This window comes from Polypterus senegalus, chromosome 5 (genome assembly GCF_016835505.1).
Source record: "Polypterus senegalus isolate Bchr_013 chromosome 5, ASM1683550v1, whole genome shotgun sequence".
Lineage (NCBI taxonomy): Eukaryota > Metazoa > Chordata > Cladistia > Polypteriformes > Polypteridae > Polypterus > Polypterus senegalus.
In genome coordinates this window covers 16,696,630-16,717,521 of record NC_053158.1, presented here as the reverse complement: position 1 = coordinate 16,717,521, position 20,892 = coordinate 16,696,630, and the positions used below count along the sequence as shown (strand labels likewise).

The following is a 20,892-nucleotide window of genomic DNA, read 5'->3' as shown; positions in this document are numbered from 1 at the left end:
ACAGGTAGTCCAACTTCTCCAGGATGGCACATCAATATGTGCCACTGCCAGAAGGTTTGCTGTTTCTCCCAGCACAGTCTCAAGGGCATGGAGGAGATTCCAGGAGACAGACAGTTACTCTAGGAGAGCTGGACAGGGCCATAAGAAGGTCCTTAACCCATCAGCAGGACCCACCGGTATCTGCTCTTTTGGGCAAGGAGGAACAGGATGAGCACTGCCAGAGCCTGCAAAATGACCTCCAGCAGGCAGGCCACTGGTGTGAATGTCTCTAACCAACCAATCAGAAACAGACTTCATGAGGGTGGCCTGAGGGCCCGACGCCCTCTAGTGGGTCCTGTGCCCCATGCCTGGCACCGTGGATCTCGATTGGCATTTGCTGTAGAATACCAGAATTGGCAGGTCCAACCAGTGGCACCCTGTGCTTTTCACAGATAGGAGCAGGTTCTCCCTTGGTGAAACAAGCATAATCAGGGGTCCACCTTGAAGAAATGAGATCATGTAGAAAAGGGTAAACATATCAAGCAGTATTGCAGATTACTTAGGTTACCCACTGCAATCCACTTTTCAGCCATTGATGCCAACCCACGACCAACTGGCTCTACAATTCAATGCTTATAAAAGACTGCCACTGAGATACAAAGATCGGCTTGTGCTACTGCATACCAGCACTTAATGTATGCATACTGGTGACCCACACCAGACCCTCAGAACCTCAGCTGTAATGACCTGTACACTTTGGGACTGACATATGGCCAATTTGATATACAACCATAAGGCCACTCCAGTATGGAGCAGTAAGTCAGCACATGAAACAGTCAATGGTACTGGGAATTCTTGGGTCTCCCCTCATATAGTACACCTTGATAGATTTGGCTAAGTCCATAAGGGAATTACATGTATGGGGTACAATAGAAGGCGAGGAAAGTGGAAGAAGAGAACTTTTTTCTTCTTTCATTTTAAAAGAGATACCTCTTTGGCAGCTCATACTGCGTCAGACTGTTTGATAGGCAAATATATTTCTTCTTTTGCTTGGGATTTGTTACATCAGAGCAACTCCAATTCACTGATGATAAGGACTGTATTTTTCATAGTCTTGTTATTTCTCTTTCTGTTCTGTTGGTCTGTAATGTAATTGTCATGGGAAGGGTGTCATTTTGCTGTCTCACAAGAATACTGAATTTGTGTCCTTTATATACTTTATTGTTTTCCATAAGATTATTGTCTTGATTGTGTTATCTTTCTCATATGTAGGTTTTGGAGTAATTTAGTTTTTAACTTTCACCTGAGTTCCCAAATCTTTTTTAGTAAAGCATCTATCGGCACTGATTGTCATTTATGTGAATCAGTGATGCCTTTCAGATTATCTAAGTGAGCCAGAGGTTTTACAAACTGACACAGAAAAGTCAAAAATTATGAAATGCCTTTCAGACAGATGCAGCATCTTGGAAACTGCTAAAACTACTGAGGCACGACCACCGGAATATTAAATGTTTTGTTGCAAAGAGTCAGCAGGGTTGTGAACAACATGAGGATAAAAACAGGCACAAATGAACTTCTGAAGACTTGAGAAGAATTAAACATGAAGCTACCAGGAACCCATTAATGTCCAGTGCCACCATATTCCAGAACTACAACTTCCCTGGAGTGTCGAGAAGTAGAGACAGTCAAGTGCTCAAGAGACATGGCTAAGGCAAAGAAGGCTGAAACAACCACCGCTCAATAAGATTCACAAGCTGAAGCAACCAGTTCGAGTCAGGAGCCGATGAGGTGCAGAATTCTCCATTGCAGGCATCCAAGTACTCCACTGCTTAGCTAGCCGGCAATGGCCACAAACATGACTGACCTGGTCTACTTCCTCACCTCACTTAAATCCTTTTGAGAACCTGTGGGCCTTTCTCAAACATGAGGGAAGCGTCAGCGAGTGTCCAGTGCCTGGCATCTACTCCCGGGTGTAATGTCATCCGGGGTCCACAAGAGGGCTGAAATGTCCAGTGAACAAAAGCAACAAAAACCACAAAGACAGCGGGGTGTAAGGGTTATAATGTCTGATGAACAAAGGCAACAAGGTCAGGTCAGTTCAGGATGGGGAGCATGCACTGGTACAGAGTGTTGCCGCACCCACCACATGACAATATCTCATGATGATGGTTGGCATCCACCCAGGCAGACACATGGGCCAGTCCCACCCTCCGGAAATGATCATCTATCTTCCGGAGCCAGGTGTTACGTGGGCGTCCACTTGGCCTGGTCCAGCTGCTTGGGTCCTCAACAATGAGGATCCTACAAGCCGGATCACCATCAGGGAATCATGCCACATGACCGTAGTGCTGTAACTGATGCTTCCTCACAATCCAGGTAAGAGTCAGGGAGAGTCACCACCAGGAGGTTTTCAACATCAGTGCATCCAAAAGATTTCTCTCTTTTTTCTCCTCCAAACTAGTGCCACCCATAACAGTCTCATACATGATGCTGTTACAGGATTTCTGCTTTCTGGGCCCTCTCAGGGTAACGGGTAAATATATCTGCAACTTTCACACACGTCTACCGTCACCACATTGTCTCCAGAGCTCATCCATTCCTGGACTAACCTTTTCGCTCCAGCCATGTCCTCGATCCTTTGCTGCTCCACCAAAAATAATTCAACAAGTCCAGATCCTTTCTGTAATCACAGCTCCTCCACTCCAGGACACCAACTCTGTCCCTTCATACTCGCACCCAATCCTCCTCTGTCAGTACCCTCTTCTCGATTACTGCCCCACCAACTGTTCCACCTCTGTAGGAACTCAGTCTGCCTTTGAAGCCATAGTGGTAATTAGAAGACACTCAGACACTCAGAGTTGCTCACTAATGGGCTTCTGCTTAACGGGTTCAGTTGTGACACCTCATCTACAGTAGCACGAGGCATGGCGTACCATAGAACTACCGCAAAAGTGTACTGTAACTATTTATTATTTATTGGAAAATCCAATCCAAATGAAATCTAAATCACATAACGTCACTTTTTTTTTAGACAGCCAATAATCATACAAAAGAATGAAGCCCCTTCTTATCCTTCCACCTCCAGCTGAGTGTCGCTGCCTCCCGACTCCGACACTCCAAGGTGAAGCAGTGTGCTCCATTTATGTTGGACCTGGAAAGGGTTCTGGTGACCAGGCATGATTTGGAAAGAGCACTTCCAGGTTGTCTGAAAACCAGGGCAGACCTCCTCTTCCAACAGCGCCCCCATGCAGCACTCTGGGATCCTGACAGGGTTGCACTTCCGGACTCCACTTGTGTTCAAACTGGGACGCCTTCAGCTGACCTCACCCAATTAACATATCTTGGCAAGAGGCCATGTCATCCTCCAGCCAGGATGCCCAACTGTCCTCCATGGCACTCACACAGATTATGTTGGTTTGTAATACATGTAATGTGTTCTTTGCACACACGACACAGGTTTTTTATTTCACAGAGGTCGAGACCTTTCAGCCATGGAAGGTTTGTCCATCATAATAATAGACTTGATCTTCACTGGACGACGCTGGGCAAAGTGCCAGAGCTCATTGCTTTTTAAGTTACTTTGATGAGGGAAGTGACATCCTTTGCATATTCTACTACTTTATGATGGCCACTGCAATTTTCTACACTGTAGTGTACTGGGCTGGTAACATCACTTCAAGAGAGGCCCACCAAATCAACAAGTTAATTAAAAGAGCAGGCTCAGTTATGGGCCACACTCTGGACCCCCTGGAGGTCGTAACAAAGGAGAGAACTGAAACAAAACTGAGTGCCATTATGACCAATGCTGCACATCCTCCGTCTGTGACACACCAACACTGAGGACTTTCAGGCAATAAATTATTCAGCAGATGTGGGTCGTGAAACACTAAGGGGGCTTCTTTATACCAAAAGCAATACACTTGTATGACATCTCACTGGAACTTGGACTGCCAAGTCAGAAGTTTTCTTTCTTTTTATTCATTATGGTGTTTGTTCAGACCAAAGTGTCAAAGTTTGTGAGGATATATGGTATGTTTATTTATTTATTTATCTGGAAAAAGTGAAATTTTCCCCTGGACACAGATAAAAAGATATCTGTCTAAATGTGACACTTGGTGAAGTGTTTAATTACTCTGCCCCGTATTTAAGCAGGACTCGCTTATGGTTATTAGAACATTAGAAAATATAGACACGGTCAACTCTATTAGAACATTAGAACAATCTAGACGAGAACAGGCCATTCAGCCCAACAAAGCTCGCCAGTCCTATCCACTTGTTTCCTCCAAGAAAACATCAAGTCCAGTTTTGAAAGTCCCTAACGTCTTACTGTCTACCACACTACTTGGTAGCTTATTCCAAGTGTCTATCGTTCTTTGTGTAAAGAAAAACTTCCTAATGTTTGTGCGAAATTTACCCTTAACAAGTTTCCAACTGTGTCCCCGTGTTCTTGATGAGCTCATTTTAAAATACAAGTCTCGATCCACTGTACTAATTCCCTTCATAATTTTAAACACTTCAATCATGTCACCTCTTAATCTTCTTTTGCTTAAACTGTAAAGGCTCAGCTCTTTTAATCTTTCCTCATAATTCAACCCCTGTAGACCTGGAATCAGCCTAGTCGCTCTTCTCTGGACCTTTTCTAGTGCTGCTATGTCCTTTTTGTAGCCTGGAGACCAAAACTGCACACAGTACTCAAGATGAGGCCTCACCAGTGCATTATAAAGGTTGAGCATAACCTCCTTGGACTTGTACTCCACAGATCGTGCTATATAACCTAACATTCTGTTAGCCTTCTTAATGGCTTCTGAACACTGTTGGAAGTTGATAGCTTAGAGTCCACTATGACTCCTAAATCCTTCTCATAAGGTGTACTCTCGATTTTCCGACCGCCCATTGTGTATTCAAACCTAATATTTTTACTTCCTATGTGTAATACTTTACATTTACTGACATTAAATTTCATCTGCCACAAATCTGCCCAAGCCTGTATGCTATCCAAGTCCTTCTGTAATGATATAACGGATTCCAAATTATCTGCTAATCCACCTATCTTGGTATCATCTGCAAACTTAACCAGCTTGTTACTTATATTCCTATCTAAATCATTTATATATATTAAAAATAGCAGCGCCCTAGCACTGACCCCTGTGGAACACCACTCTTAACATCGGCCAGTTCTGATGAGGTTCCTCGCACCATCACCCTCTGCTTCCTGTGTCTGAGCCAATTCTGCACCCATCTAAAAACATCACCCTGAACTCCCACTTTTTTAACTTGATGCCCAACCTCTCATGTGGCACCTTATCAAATGCTTTCTGAAAGTCCAGATAAATAATATCATAAGCTCCACTTTGATCGTATCCTTTTGTTGCCTCCTCATAGAATTCCAACATGTTAGTAAAACACGACCTCCCTCTTCTGAACCCATGCTGACTGTTCAGAATAACTCCTGTCCTTGTCATGTGTTGCTCAATCTTATCCTTAATAATTCCTTCCATTAATTTTCCTGTGATGCTTGTTAAGCTTACTGGCCTATAGTTGCTTGGATCTGCCCTGTCACCCTTTTTATATAATGGGATGATATTTGCCATTTTCCAGTCCTTTGGAATCTCTCCAGTGCACAGTGACTTCCTAAAAATATGTGTCAAGGGTTTATATATGTACTCACTAGCCTCCTTAAGAACACGAGGATAAATATTATCTGGGCCTGGTGATTTGTTTGATTTCATCTTATTTAATCTGAGCAGCACTTCTCCTCTACAATTTCCAAATCCCTCAGTACCTCCTTAGTAGTTGTGTTTACCTCTGGCAGGTTATCCACTTGCTCACTTGTAAACACCTCAGAAAAATGTAAGTTTAGGGCATCTGCTATTTCATTGTCTGTATCTTTTAATTCCCCTTTACTATTCCTGATGAACTTGACCTCCTCCTTAACTGTTCTTTTACTACTAAAATACTGAAAGAATCTCTTGGGGTCTTCTTTCGCCTTATCTGCTATATTCCTCTCCAACTGTCTTTTAGCCTCTCTGATATCCTTCTTAATGGTTGCCCTCATTTCTCATACGCGCTACGGTTCTCTTTGCAGTCATTAGTCTTATATGCCTTATACAGCAGTTTTTTCCTTTGCAACTTCTTTTTTAAATCTTTATTAATCCATCGTGGAGATTTTTTAGTTTCCTATTACTTCCAAATTTAGGTATGTATCTGTCCTGCATTACATGTAAAACATTTTAAACCTGTTCCACTGCTCCTCGACTGTCTCCACATTTAAAAGCTTATCCCAGTCTATCCTACTTAGACTTTGTCGCATCTGCTCAAAATTAGCCCTACTAAAGTTCAACTTAACAATTTTAGTCTTTGCATCTGTACTCTTACAAAATACTGAGAATTGTATTACATTATGGTCACTTGACCCTAGTGGTTCAATCACCTCTACACCCTCAATTCTATCCTGATTATTACAGAATACTAAATCCAGACAGGCTTCACCCCTTGTTGGTGCTTTAACATGCTGTGTTAAAAACAGTCGCTGATTACTTCTAAAAACTCCTGCTCTTGTGCTCCTCCATCTGTAAGGTTATCCCAGTTAATATTTGGATAATTAAAGTCCCCCATGACTATAATATCCCCTGTAAACTTGCCTTTTTGATATTACTAAAAAGATGTGTGTTGAAATTACTGTCTGAATTGGGTGGTCTATAACACACTCCTAAAATGAGACCTCTTTCCCTAATATTTTCCAGGTGAAGCCACATGTCCTCACTAAGATGGGGCTCATCATCCAACTGAAGATGACTTACATTTAAATCCTGTTTGGCATAAACAGCAACCCCACCTCCTTTTCTGTTCTGTCTATCCTTCCTAAAAAATGTGTATCCCTCTATGTTACACTCATCCCCATCTTTGTTATTTAGCCAGGTTTCCGTTATTGCTATAATATCATAATTATGCTCTGCTACATACAACTCCAACTCACTTACCTTATTTTTGATACTTCTAGCATTAAGGCAAGCTATTTTTAGTGTGTTAATTCTTCTAAATTTACGTGTTTGCTTAGAATTTACATTACTATGCATTTTTATTTCTACACCATTGTTTGTTCTTCCATGTATAGATCTAAATCTGGCCTGTCCTAAACTCCCTGCCCCCATTCCCTAGTTTAAACAATCCTCGACTAGCCTACACATACGCCTCCCCAATACATTGGTGCCCCTCCGGTTCAGATGTAACCTGTCATGGCGGAACAGGTCCCATCTATTCCAAAAAGAGTCCCAATGCCCCATAACCCTATACCCTTCTACCCTGCACCTAGATTTGAGAAACGCATTAAGCCTTCTAATCTCCTTAATCTTAACTGGACTGGCGCGTGGCACAGGCAGAACTTATCTCCAGTTAAACATATTATATGTCGAGCTATGTGACACTACCTATCACCCTAAACTTAAAGCAGGTAAAAAAATGTATTGATTGATGGACCACTTATTTTTTCCTCTCACACTCCAAAGATGCACACATTTTATCTCTATTGTATAAAAAAATTTTGGGACGAGACCTGTTCAGATAGACGAGACGTGACTTTCTCAGAAAAGCAGAGACTTTGTGCCAAGAGATTTAACCATGCCCAGGGGTTGGAAATAAAAGACAAAGAGTAGATGACAAAGTAGAATGTCATAAAGAATTCAAAATTATTGGCACGATACACATGCAGAGCAGGTTAGAGTTAATGGAAGTACGAAAATTCAAAAGTCTCAAAAAAATGATAGTAAAGATCACATTAGCGCAAACAAACGGAAATTATTACTCGGTGAAATAACGGAACAGCGAAAAGAGATCAAATATATTATTTGGATTTAAACTTTAAGTCAGAGACTTGTAGATCGTTTAATTCGTGTTGCCAGGAGGGGACAGTTCCGTCTCTCAATTAAAAGAATAGAAAATCTTCCTCTTCATAGGGGCGCACTCCCCAGCAGGAGCAGAGGATTCTGGGGGAGAAGAGAGACAAGGCAGTGAGACAAAAGGACAGCTGCTGTACAGGCTTTTAAATGAGTGAAGCACCATGCGATCACGTGGCACGGCAGCAGCAGCAATCCAGCAGCTGATTGAGCAAAGAGGAGGTAAAAAAACCTGTATTAGTTTCCCATTGTATCACCGTTTAAGAGGGGGTTTCAGAGGAGTGACCGTGTATCCTTGGGGTGCGTTCAGCCCCCCTCTTCACAATGTTAGCAGCAGAGAAAATTGTGAAAATTGGGTGTGGTGACCACCAATCAAGTGTTGGGTCACTTCCTGTCTCGTAATCAGTTCTCCTGGAATGATCCCCAGATTCTCCCTTAGAGGTTTATTTGAGAAAATAGGTTCAGAAAATGACAGGTCGGATGGGAAAATATATTTACATCCTGAAAATGAAGCTGAATAGGAGTATATTTCTGTTTTTCTTTTTCACTTTCCACTTTCCCTTTCTGGAAATGCATATTATCTGTACAGAAGAGCTTTACATTTTTAAGTCTTTGATCCTTACCCCATTGTTTTTCCAGGAGTTGCACCAAGATTATGCTGGCAGAGTTGAGCCTTGCTTCCCTCGGAGATGACATGTTTCTCTTTATGGAACCTGACTCACAGCTTGCATTATTGTCTTGATTGCTTACCAACAACAAAGTCCAAGGGACCAAGAGAAAAGGGACATATACAAAACTACTTCTACAAGAGGATTTGATTTCCATTACTTTTTGGTTGCAGAATGACAATTCCCTTGTAGCAAGTTTCATTTTTGTGAATTATGCTCATTTTGGGGTCTTGTAACGGACTGCCTCTTTGTCCAGTGTTGGTTCTTGCCTTGTGACCAATGCTGTTAAGACAGATGTTAATTCTTCATGACACTAAATTGGATAAATTGCCTCTTTCAGTTCAAAAACTATTTATTCAAACTAAATAAACTGGAAGATAAACAGGAAATTACCACTTGACCTTTCTGACTATAAACTAGAGATAACACATTATTTACCGTATATACTTGCGTTTAAGTTCTCCCATGGATAAGTCGGGATTTGATTTTACCGTATAATTTCTGGTATTTTATAATGTCGGTCGTATAAGCTAAATGCAGAAAACTCACGCTATTGGTCCAAGAGATTATGATATGCTAACGCCCACCTGAGAGAGTAACCATGGAGCACACAGCCTTTTTTTTCTATGTATTGTGCCTACGTGACCACACAGTAATACCCAAACTTTTCTGAAGTGACGTTGGCACTGATTTGTGTTTTTTGTATCTCACACCCTCATACGCCTTTATCATAAGAGCATCCCTTATCTGCGATGGAGCATTCAATCAGAAGAAAATATGAAACTGGTTTTAAATTAAAAGTCTTTGAAGTGGCGAAAGAAATTGATTACTGTGCTGCTGCAACAAAATTCAATGTATCTGAGAAACTGATGCGAGATTGGAGGTGGCAAGAAGGTGTAAAAAAAAATGTAAGTGTCGCACTTACTTGGTTTGAATCCTACCTGACAGGGAGAATATATTATGTTAGTTGTGGTAATTACAACTCAAAGACACATGATATCCGATATGGTGTTCCACAAGGCTCTATCCTGGGTCCGCTGCTCTTCTCAATCTACATGCTTCCGTTAGGTCAGATTATCTCAGGTTACAACGTGAGTTACCACAGCTATGCTGATGACACACAGCTGTACTTATCAATAGCACCTGATAACCCCGATTCTATTGATTCACTAACACAATGTCTGACTTGTGTCTCAGAATGGATCAATAGTAATTTTCTCAAGTTAAATAAAGAGAAAACTGAAATCTTAGTGATTAGCAATAATGGATACAATGAGGCTATTAGAAATAAACTGGATACATTAGGATTAAAAGTCAAGATGGAGGTAAAAAGCTTAGGGGTAACTGTTGACTGTAATCTGAATTTTAAATCGCATATTAATCAGATCACTAGGACAGCATTTTTTCACTTAAGAAACATAAGTAAAGTTAGACCTCATATATCACTGAAAGATGCTGAGAAATTAGTTCAGGCGTTTGTTTTCAGTCGACTAGATTACTGTAACGCACTCCTCTCAGGACTACCCAAAAAAGACATAAATCGTTTGCAACTATTGCAGAATGCAGCTGCTAGAATCCTAACTAGGAAAAGAAAATCCGAACACATTTCTCCAGTTTTGATGTCACTACACTGGTTACCTGTGTCATTCAGGATTGACTTTAAAATTCTGCTTATGGTTTATAAAGCCTTAAATAATCTCGCCCCATCATATATATTGGAATGTCTGACACCTTATATTCCAAATCGTAACCTCAGATCCTCAAATGAGTGTCTCCTTAGAATTCCAAGAACAAAACTTAAAAGAAGTGGTAAGGCGGCCTTCTGCTGTTATGCACCTAAAATCTGGAATAGCCTGCCAATAGGAATTCACCAGGCTGATACAGTAGAGCACTTTAAAACACTGCTGAAAACACATTACTTTAACATGGCCTTTCTATAACTTCACTTTAACTTAATCCTGATACTCTGTATGTTCAATTTCCTCATAATAACTACTCATGGTGGCTCTAAAACTGTACTGACCCCTACTCTCTTTCTGTTTCTTTTTCCGGTTTCTTTGTGGTGGTGGCCTGCGCCACCTCCACCTACTCAAAGCTTCATGATGCTCCAACAATGATGGATGGATTAAAAGGCAGAAGTCAACATGACCATCATCATTAAGTGCTTCCGTGAGAACCCTAAATCCAAAGAGGACTGTTTGATTTATGTTAGGTAGAATGCCCAGAGGGGACTGGGTGGTCTCATGGTCTGGAATCCCTACAGATTTTATTTTTTCTCCAGCCGTCTGGAGTTTTTTTGTTTTTTCTGTCCCCCCTGGCCATTGAACCTTACTCTTATTCGATATTAATTAATGTTGATTCATTTTGTTTTCTTATTGTGTCTTTTATTTTTCTATTCTTTATTATGTAAAGCACTTTGAGCTACTGTTTGTATGAAAATGTGCTATATAAATAAATGTTGTTGTTGTTGTTGTTTTTAAATGGACGTATAAGTCGGGGTCTGATTTTATGATCGTTTTTTCGTGTTTCAAGACCAATGAGTATATATGGTAATTACAGACCATAAGTTGCAAGTGGTCTAAAATGTTTTTATGTTGGTAATGGTTTAGTTTAGGTACTTCAAAAATACATCTACTACTTATTTACTGTTCTGTAACAAGACCTCAACAAAGGCTTCTTTTGGTCCTGTTATAAAACATCAGTAAATCAGTTATTCATTTATGTGCAGTATCGACATTACAGTAAAATTACTTGTTAATGTGAAGGATTCACAGGTCTTTTACTAAATATGTAATATCAGGAGAAATTTGTCTCTCCCAAATAGTTAATAGCTAACTGAATTTACACAAAAGCTAATCTGTGAATGCATACAACAATACCGTCCTCCATAACACAACACGGCAGCAGACCTAAACGTTAAAATAACGGAGTACGCAACCAGTCAGACAGTTAGTGTGGTGCAGTGGTCAAGACTTTGGAGTTTGGACTTCACACCACTTCATCTGCCTGTGCTCCAATTGGAAAAAAATAAAGGGAAATGGAACCAAACAAATCCCAAATTTTCTAATTCACCATCAATAAAGACATTAGCCATATAATTAAATAAACATAAAATGTCGACTTACCTTGTAAAGTGTAGATGTCTGCTACGCTGTTTTGTCGAGTGATGTGATGCCAGTATGCACTGCGTGGGAGTGATATTGATTTTGATAGAGTCATCGTGGTTTCATTTAAATTCTTCTGTATCTATAAACAAATAAATAAATATTTTAAGCTGTGTTTTACTTCACAATCTTTGGTCAATCACTGAGAAGACTGGATACATTTTTCTTCATCACCATTGCTATCAAGTAGCTGTAGTTACTGCCAATGTTTAAATGTATTGTCATGAGTGCAGACTACAGTGAAGTTCTTACTTACCTTGGGCAGGGAGGACCAAAGGTCTTTATGGTTATTATTTTTCAAAAGTACTCACTACTTAATGTATGGTCATATATCATTCCAAGCTTACAAACTGTGATTGTAATTCTTCTAAAAATAGTTTATATTTGTATGGACTATGAAGATGTGCGAGAGCCATCAAGGAATGGAACTGAATCCTGTGCTGGTATCGAACTGTGCAGAGAAAATTAACAAATGGATGAGAAACACTTCAAAATCAACTAAATCAACATTTACTGGGAAAAAAATTAATATACTGTAGATTTTTAACAAACATGAATACAATACAAATGAAACCATTTTTATCTCAATTGAACTAAAGCAATGCATCAGGATCATTAAATGATTAAATGACACTAAATTCAACAAATGTTAATTTCATGTTTCTCCACATTTCTATATGATACAGTCAGTCAGAAATGATATTTGTGTTCAGCTTGAAACTGTCTTATTATAATCAGCAAAGATTTTTTAGTTAGCAAAACTTTTGAAAAACTTTGGTGTTCAGTGTAAGCTCTAGGTAACATGTCCAAACAAGACGTTGGTGACCTTGGCCTTCAATAACTTCTTCTCATCTAATCAGAAAGATTCTTCACAAAAGTTAGTTTCTATCTTCCACAATCTCTTTTTCCATTGATCCCTCCATACCTTTTCTCATTGTGTGGCTAAAAAAAAAACTCCATCTGTCTCTTTCTGATTGTCAGCAGTAACCATTATCTGGTGCCAGATCTTAACAAAAGTTCCTCATTGGTAGAGCAGTTTGTCCAGGTAACTTTCGTAATGTACCTTAAGAATCGTTGATACAATTCTGTATTCCATAGCTGGTAAAGTTGTCCAACATTGAAGACATAGCACCCTAGTATCCTGATCTTAATCTTTACATCAGCCTTACAATTGCAAACAATTTTACTAAGCTGAAGGGTTGAATCTTTAGCCATACTGATCTTCTTTTTGATTTCATAATTTGCCAAATTCTATCTATCTATCTATCTATCTATCTATCTATCTATCTATCTATCTATCTATCTATCTATCTATCTATCTATCTATCTATCTATTATATAGTGCCTTTTCTATCTATCATCTATCTATCTATCTATCTATCTATCTATCTATCTATCTATCTATCTATCTATCTATCTATCTATCTATCTATCTATCTATAAATAAATACCTGGGAGTGCAGCTGGATAATAAATTGGACTGGACTGTCAATACTGATGCTCTGTGCAAGAGAGGACATACTTTCTGAGAAGGTTGGCGTCCTTCAACATCTGCAATAAGATGTTGAAGATGTTCTATCAGACGGTTGTGGCGAGTGCCCTGTTCTACGCGGTGGTGTGCTGGGGAGGCAGCATAAAGAAGAAGGACGCCTCACGCCTGGACAAACTGGTGAGGAAGGCAGGCTCTATTGTAGACATGGAGCTGGACAGTTTGGCATCCGTGGCAGAGCGACGGGCACTGAGCAGGCTCCTGTTAATCACGGAGAATCCACTGCATCCACTGAACAGGATCATCTCTAGACAGAGGAGCAGCTTCAGCGACAGACTGCTGTCACCGACCTGCTACACTGACACACTGAGGAGACCCCACACTATGCGACTCTTCAATTCCACCCGGGGTTAAACGTTAACATTATACAAAGTTATTGTCTGTTTTACCTGCATTTTTATCACTCTTTAATATAATATTGTTTTTTATCAGCTATGTGAATTTCCCCTTGGGATTAATAAAGTATCTATCTATCTATCTATCTATCTATCTATCTATCTATCTATCTATCTATCTATCTATCTATCTATCTATCTATCTATCTATCTATCTATCTATCTATCTATCTATCTATCTATCTATCTATCTATCTATCTATCTATCGTGGTGGAATCCTTACCCAGCCAGGATGCCCAGAGTGTGGAAGGACCGGGGGGAGAGAGTAGTTTGTGGGACAGATTCTTTCCTGGACTGATAGAGGGCAGCCCCCTTGGTTTCCAGTGGGTCCATGAGTTATAAGCATGGTAGATCAATCTTTTTGGAACCCATGGCCACCGCCAGGGGGCACATGGACCTTTCCAAGGCCTTGTTTGGTCATGCTTCCGCCACACCCAAAAGTGTGGCCGGGAGAAGCTCATTAGGCACCAAGAGTTCATCCAGGTGCCATATTAAAAGGAGCCGCCTCACTCCATAAGTGGGGCAGAGTTGGGAGGAGAGGACAAAGCCTGAGGAGGACTGGAGGGAGAAGGACAGGCGGCAAGAAGGGACTGAATGGCATTGGTGTGTTCTGTTGACTGGTGTTTTGGGCACATCAAAGCTGTAAATAAACGTGTGTTGTGTTAAAAACTGTCTGTGTCCGGGTTAGGGTGGCGGTACGCCTCCTAGTGGCTCACACTATCTACCTATCTAATCAAACATCCCATCATATGTTATCAAACTTAAACCTAGTTAAACCTATTTACTTGTCTGACCTTTTCACTAGTAACTTTGATGTTTGCCGTTAGGGAGTTATTTTTTCTTAGACACAACCATACATTCTGTCTTCTTACAGTACAGTTGATCATCAGTACTATTTAGTTAGAGCTAAAAAGAATTTTATTTACAGTATTTTTTGAAGTTACCAATTTTATTTATTTATTTATTTATTTTTGCACAGACATTTAGTGGCTGTGTTGTCAGGCTGCAACTTCTAGAAGGCACGATGTCCCACATCACTGATGCTATGCTTTATAAACCCATATCACATTCATTCACATTCAAACCTAAAACAACTTCAGTGTTTGTACTTCCATTAATAAATATCATTTGGTTATCCACATTTATCAAATCTCCTTGCATGGGGAAGGTGCTATATAGATCAAATGTATTATTGCTAATATCATTATTTAAATGTCGCTTACAGTGTAATTTTTAGGTTTTGGTGACAGTATATCATTGGTTATCGTCTTCTGGTAATTGTTATTTTGAAAACATTCATAGTTTTAAACTTTTCAGTATAGGAAACAGGTTTTTTTAACTGGCACTCAGTACAGCATTCTGCGTATACGCACATGTCCTGATCCTGTTAAGCGTACCTTTCTATATTGCACATTGCTGTCAGAACATTACTGTTTTCCCTGTGTTATCTTTAACAACTGATTACACTGGACCTGTTAGCTCAATAGTCGATGCTTACAGATAAACTTGATATAAAGGCTTATGTGAAATCTTCTGTAAATTTACAGTAACAGTTCCTTCAGGTTAATCTTCAGTTCTTACTTTTTGCCGAATTTTATGTGTTTTATAAACATCTTTGTTAACATTCTTTTTCAGTACACACCACATTGTTAGTCAAAAGTGAGATTATTGCTTCGGACCCTCCATATTCACCAGATATCACTCCATGTGAATTTCTGAAAGCATCTCAGAAAGCATTTGATAAGGTGCCACATGAGAGGTTGGGCATCAAATTAAAGGAAGTGGGAGTTCAGGGTGATGTTTTTAGATGGGTGCAGAATTGGCTCAGCCACAGGAAGCAGAGGGTGATGGTGTGAGGAACCTCATCAGAACTGGCCGATGTTAACAGTGGTGTCCAGCAGGGGTCAGTGCTGGGTCTGCTGCTATTTTTAATAGATATAAATGATTTAGATAGGAATATAAGTAACAAGCTGGTTAAGTTTGCAGATGATACCAAGATAGGTGGACTAGCAGATAATTTGGAATCCGTTATATCATTACAGAAGGACTTGGATAGCATACAGGCTTGGGCAGATTTGTGGCAGATGAAATTTAATGTAAGTAAATGTAAAGAATTACACCAGTGTTTCTCAACCTTTAAGTATTTGCGACTGGAGTTTTCATAATAGTTTTAATTGCACCCCCTAATATTTTTTTGAAATGTAGATGCATATTTTATTATACCTACTTAACTTTTATCGACATTTATCTAACTCTATATTTGTTACTTCACACCCCCCTAGTGGGGCCCACCTCACAGGTTGAGAACCACTGAATTACACAAAGGAAGTAAAAATGTTAAGTCTGAATACACAATGGGCGGTCTGAAAATCGAGAGTACGCTTTATGAGAAGGATTTAGGAGTCGTAGTGGACTCCAAGCTATCAACTTCCAGACAGTGTTCCGCAGACAAGGAAGGCAAACAGAATGTTAGGTTATATAGCGCCTTGATGTGTGGAGTACAAGTCCAAGAAGGTTATACTAAAGCTTTATAACACACTGGTGAGGCCTCATCTGGAGTCCTGGGTGCACTTTTGGACTCCAAGCTACAAAAAGGACATAGCAGCGCTAGAACAGGTCCAGAGAAGAACGACTAGGCTGATTCCAGGGCTACAGGGGTTGAATTATGAGGAAAGAGTAAAAGAGCTGAGCCTTTACAGTTTAAGAAAAAGAAGATTAAGAGGTGACTTGATTGAAGAGTTTAAAATCATAAAGGGAATTAGTCCAGTGGATCGAGAACGAGACTTTAAAACGATTTGAAGAAGAACACTGGGACACAGTTGGAAACTTGTTAAGGGGAAATTTCACACAAACATTAGAAAGTTTTTCTTCACACAGAGAACCACAGGCATGTGGAAGAAATGGCCAAATAGTGTGGTAGACAGAAGGACTTCAGTGAATTTCAAAACTCGACTTGATGTGATTTTAGGGGATTTAACTGGATAGGACTGGCGAACTCTATTTGGATGAATGGCCTTTTCTCATCTACATTTTTGTAATGTTTCAATGTTCTGTGACTTCTTTTTGTTCCTAAAATTAAAATTGAGACTGATGGGAAGAATAATTGCTGCCATGGAAAAAATGGAGGAGGTTGTAGAGGTAATAACATAAGATGAGTGCAGGAATTGTTCCCAGGAATGGGAGAAGTGGTGAGACAAGTGAACTGCATCTCAAGTTGAGTATTTTGAAGATGACTACAAGAGAATTGCTATTACTTGTATCATAAAGAGATTTTCAGCAATTCCAGGATTTTCCTGGTTTCCCCCTCATATACTGTATTGGATGATATCTAAAAAAAATGAATATTCAGCTTCACAAAGTAAAGTATCAAACATTTATAAAAACATTTGAAGTACAGTACACTAAAAAAAAAAAGAGAGAACATACCCGTGCTTTCTTCTCCATTTCTAACATCATTCTTTCGTGCTGCTCGGCAATTGCTAATGTTGCAGAATGAACTCTCTGGTAGATCATCTCTCCTTCTCTTGTTTGGAACGTGAATAGACCTTCTCCTGTATCACACATCCTAGAAAATCAATTACAAATGGAAAAGTCATTCAGCTTCCATCCAATCAAAAAGACTTGCTGCAGCTAAAAGCATGCATTGAAGGTTATATGTATGCAAAGTCTGTTGTTTTCATGGCTTGAGATTTAGCCAGCTCAACTAGTCCGTTTAAGAAAACATTCATTTCAACATGCTGGTAAGATGAACATATAATTTCAGAATGGAATGGTTTGTGTTTATCTGCATTATAATAAATCACTAAAGTCTGTGTGTCCCATCCCTCTGAGCAATCTGATTGGTCAGTTTGGCTTTGTTGATGCAACAAAAGAGGAAGTGTGATGTGAGTGTGAGATGGACGAGGAGGAGAAACAGCATGAGAGGCATGTGGAGAGTCACCTTTAAAGATGGCCAGTATAAAAGCAGACAGGATGCGAGAAAGGAACCGTGAAAATGATGACGAGTCTAAGATGCAGACTTTATGGGAACACGCTTGAGAGAGGGAGTGCTGGTGAAGAATCTTTCAGACTCTTGCAAATACCAAGGAAAGTAGCTGAAAGTGCACATTGGGTAAGAGTTAGTTAGCAAATATTTTTTACATTATTCTATTCTCTGTCATTGAAGGGTAGTGTGTCTAGTATGATATACAGTAAAATAAAATATGTTGTTATTGATGACAGAAAATGCAGCAAGCTATTTATGAGATGTGTGTCTGGTGTCTGTAAGCAAAGGTGATATATTGACATGCTGGTAAAATACTAAGTGGTCTCTGGTAGCAAAGTACTCCTTTCACCGCTGTTTATACAGTATGTCAACTTGAAATTCACTGCCTGCTAATATTGTGGTTAGAAAAAATCACATTGAGTGGGTTGAGAAAGTATTCAGACCCGCTTCGTGTTTTTTACATTTTGCTATGTTGCAGCCTTCTGCTAAAATCATTTATATTAATTTTTTCCCCTCATCAAACAATGCTCAACAACCCAGAAATACAAAGCAAAAACAGCATTTTAGAAATTGTTGCAAATGTATTTAAAATAAAAATATCACATCGGCACAAGTATAGAGACCCTTTGGTATGACACTTGAAATTTGGCTCAGGTATATCCTATTCTGTTGTTCATTGTTGAGATGTTTCTACACGTTGTTTGGAGTCCACCTGTGGTCAATTCAATAGATTGGATATGACTAGGAAAGGCATCTACCTGCCTATAGAAGGACCTCACAGCTGACAATATGTATTAGAGCCAATACCAAGCCAGAAATTGGCTGCAGAGGTTTGAAAATATTTTGGATTTTTCACATATAATTCTTTAATTTTAATATGTGTGATTATTTCTGGATTTTGAATTCTGATTTGTCATTTTGTTCTTGTTAATTTATTCATTTTCTTCTTTTTATATTTTTTTACCTTCTTTGAATTTGTTTTTGTCAGTGTCGCACAACAACAAGGCCCCAAGGGACAACATAAAATCAGAGAGCAAATTGAGCAAACAAAAATAAAGAAAACTATAAAAAGGGACAAGGGACGGCAGTACAGCTGGTAGCAGGAATGTCGCATTGGTACCTTCAGTTAGATGCATACTAAAATTTGGGACAATACGGTGATGCAGAGATGGAAAATGTGGACTCTGTTATCTGTGAATTAGAAATTTATTTTGTCATGAGTGTCACAATTAAAAAATAAAAAAAACACATCAGACTAAAGACAGAGAAAGTTTGTAGTAAGATACTCCTCGACAGGATTAATTCTGTGGCCGGGAAAAGGAAGTGTCCTTTTCAAATTTCTGCTACCATGGTCCTCACCAGGGCATAAAAAGAAGCCCAAAATATGAGTATGAAACTTTCCGAGCAAAAGTCAGGATTTATAAAAGAAAACCTGATGGTAGACATTGTGTATATTTACGGCAACTCTGACCTATGCATACGCAACATTTTGGAGAAACAGAGAAATGATGACACTCTTGGTCAAGTAGGGTAATGCAGCAAAACCAGCTAAATGACGACTCTCATGTGCACGACAATTCATATCACCTGTCTGTTATTATAATGTGCGTTGACTTGATCAACATATTAAACGCCACCCTGCTGCCTGCGCTTGGGAAAAGCAGATTATAACCTGGTTCTGCTTCAGCCTCACTACAAATGAAGAGTGAAGGAACTACCTACAACCACGCAGTCATTCAGGAAGTGGTCCCCTGAGGCAGAGCAGGCTCTGAGAGACTGCTTTGGAACTACGGACTGGGATATCCTACAGGGGTCACATAGTGAGAACATTGAGGAGGTTGTTGACTGCACAACTGACTACATCAACTTCTGTATGGACATTGTAGTTCCAGTAAGAACAGTACGCTGCTATGCTAACAACAAGCCATGAATTACAAGTGACACCAAGGGCCTTTTGAACCGGAAGAAAAGGGCTTTTAAAGGCAGTGATCACCATGAGCTCAAGCGCATGCAGAAGGAACTCCGAGTCCAGCTCAGTGTGGTGAAGGAGCAGTACAGGATAAAGCTGGAGCAGAAGTTGCAGAATAAGAGCATGAAAGAAGTGTGGGATGGGATGAAGAGCATCACTGGCTGCTTCTCGAAGCGGGGTGCCACCATCGAGAGAGACGTGGAAAGAGCAAACCTGATGAACAACTTCTTCAACAGGTTTGACCACCCTAACCCACTCTCACCTCTGAGTACTGCACCCTCCACCCATCCTACTGCTGATACCAGCATAGGAGAGACATCCCCACCCACAGTTATAGCAGCCCAGGTGAGCAGAGAGCTGAGGAGACTTCGTGCCAGCAAAGCAGTGGGTCCAGATGAAGTATCACCACGACTGCTGAAGGCCTGTGTGCTGGAACTGGGGAGTCTTCTACAGCGCATCTTCGACCTGAGCCTGGAACAGGGGAGAGTCCCGAGGCTTTGGAAAACATCTTGCATCACCCCAGTCCCAAAGGTATCATGTCCTAGTGATCTGAATGACTTCCGGCCTGTTGCTCTGACGTCACATGTGATGAAGACCATGGAGTGGCTGCTGCTTCACCATCTGAGGCCACAGGTCCACCACACTCTTGACCCTCTGCAGTTTGTATACCAGGAGAAGGTGGGAGCGGAGGATGCCATCATCTATATGCTACACCAATCCCTCTCCCACCTGGACAGAGGCAGTGGTGCTGTAAGAATTATGTTTCTGGACTTCTCTAGCGCCTTCAACACCATCCAACCTCTGCTCCTTAGGGACAAGCTGACAGAGATGGGAGTAGATTCATACCTGGTGGCATAGATCGTGAACTATTTTACAGACAGACCTCAGTATGTGCGTCTCGGGAACTGCAGGTCTGACATTGTGGTCAGCAACATAGGAGCGCGCAGGGGACTGTACTTTCTCTGGTCCTGTTAGCCTATGTACATCGGACTTCCAATACAACTCTGAGTCCTGTCACGTGCAAAAGTTCACTGACGACACTGCTATTATGGGCTGCATCAGGAGTGAACAGGAGGAGAAGTATAGGAACCTAATCAAGGACTTTGTTAAATGGCGCGACTCAAACCAGTTACACCTTAACACCAGCAAAACCAAGGAGCTGGAGTTGGATTTTAGGAGACCCAGGCCCCTCATGGACCCTGTGATCATCAGAGGAGACTGTGCAGAGGGTACAGACCTATAAATATCTGGGAGTGCAGCTGGATAATAAATTGGACTGGACTGTCAATA

General features: G+C 40.3%; 1 protein-coding gene across 1 annotated transcript in view; it reads right to left on the bottom strand.

Annotated features, from left to right (window-relative positions):
- Positions 1-20,892, bottom strand: part of dok6 (docking protein 6) — a 477,966-nt gene that overhangs the window by 16,482 nt on the left and 440,592 nt on the right. Inside the window, exons 6-7 of the mRNA XM_039754349.1 lie at positions 17,075-17,213; positions 11,665-11,785 (exon numbers count right to left, since the gene is read on the bottom strand). Coding sequence (XP_039610283.1) covers positions 11,665-11,785; positions 17,075-17,213 — 260 coding nt within the window. The remainder of the gene's footprint in view (positions 1-11,664; positions 11,786-17,074; positions 17,214-20,892) is intronic.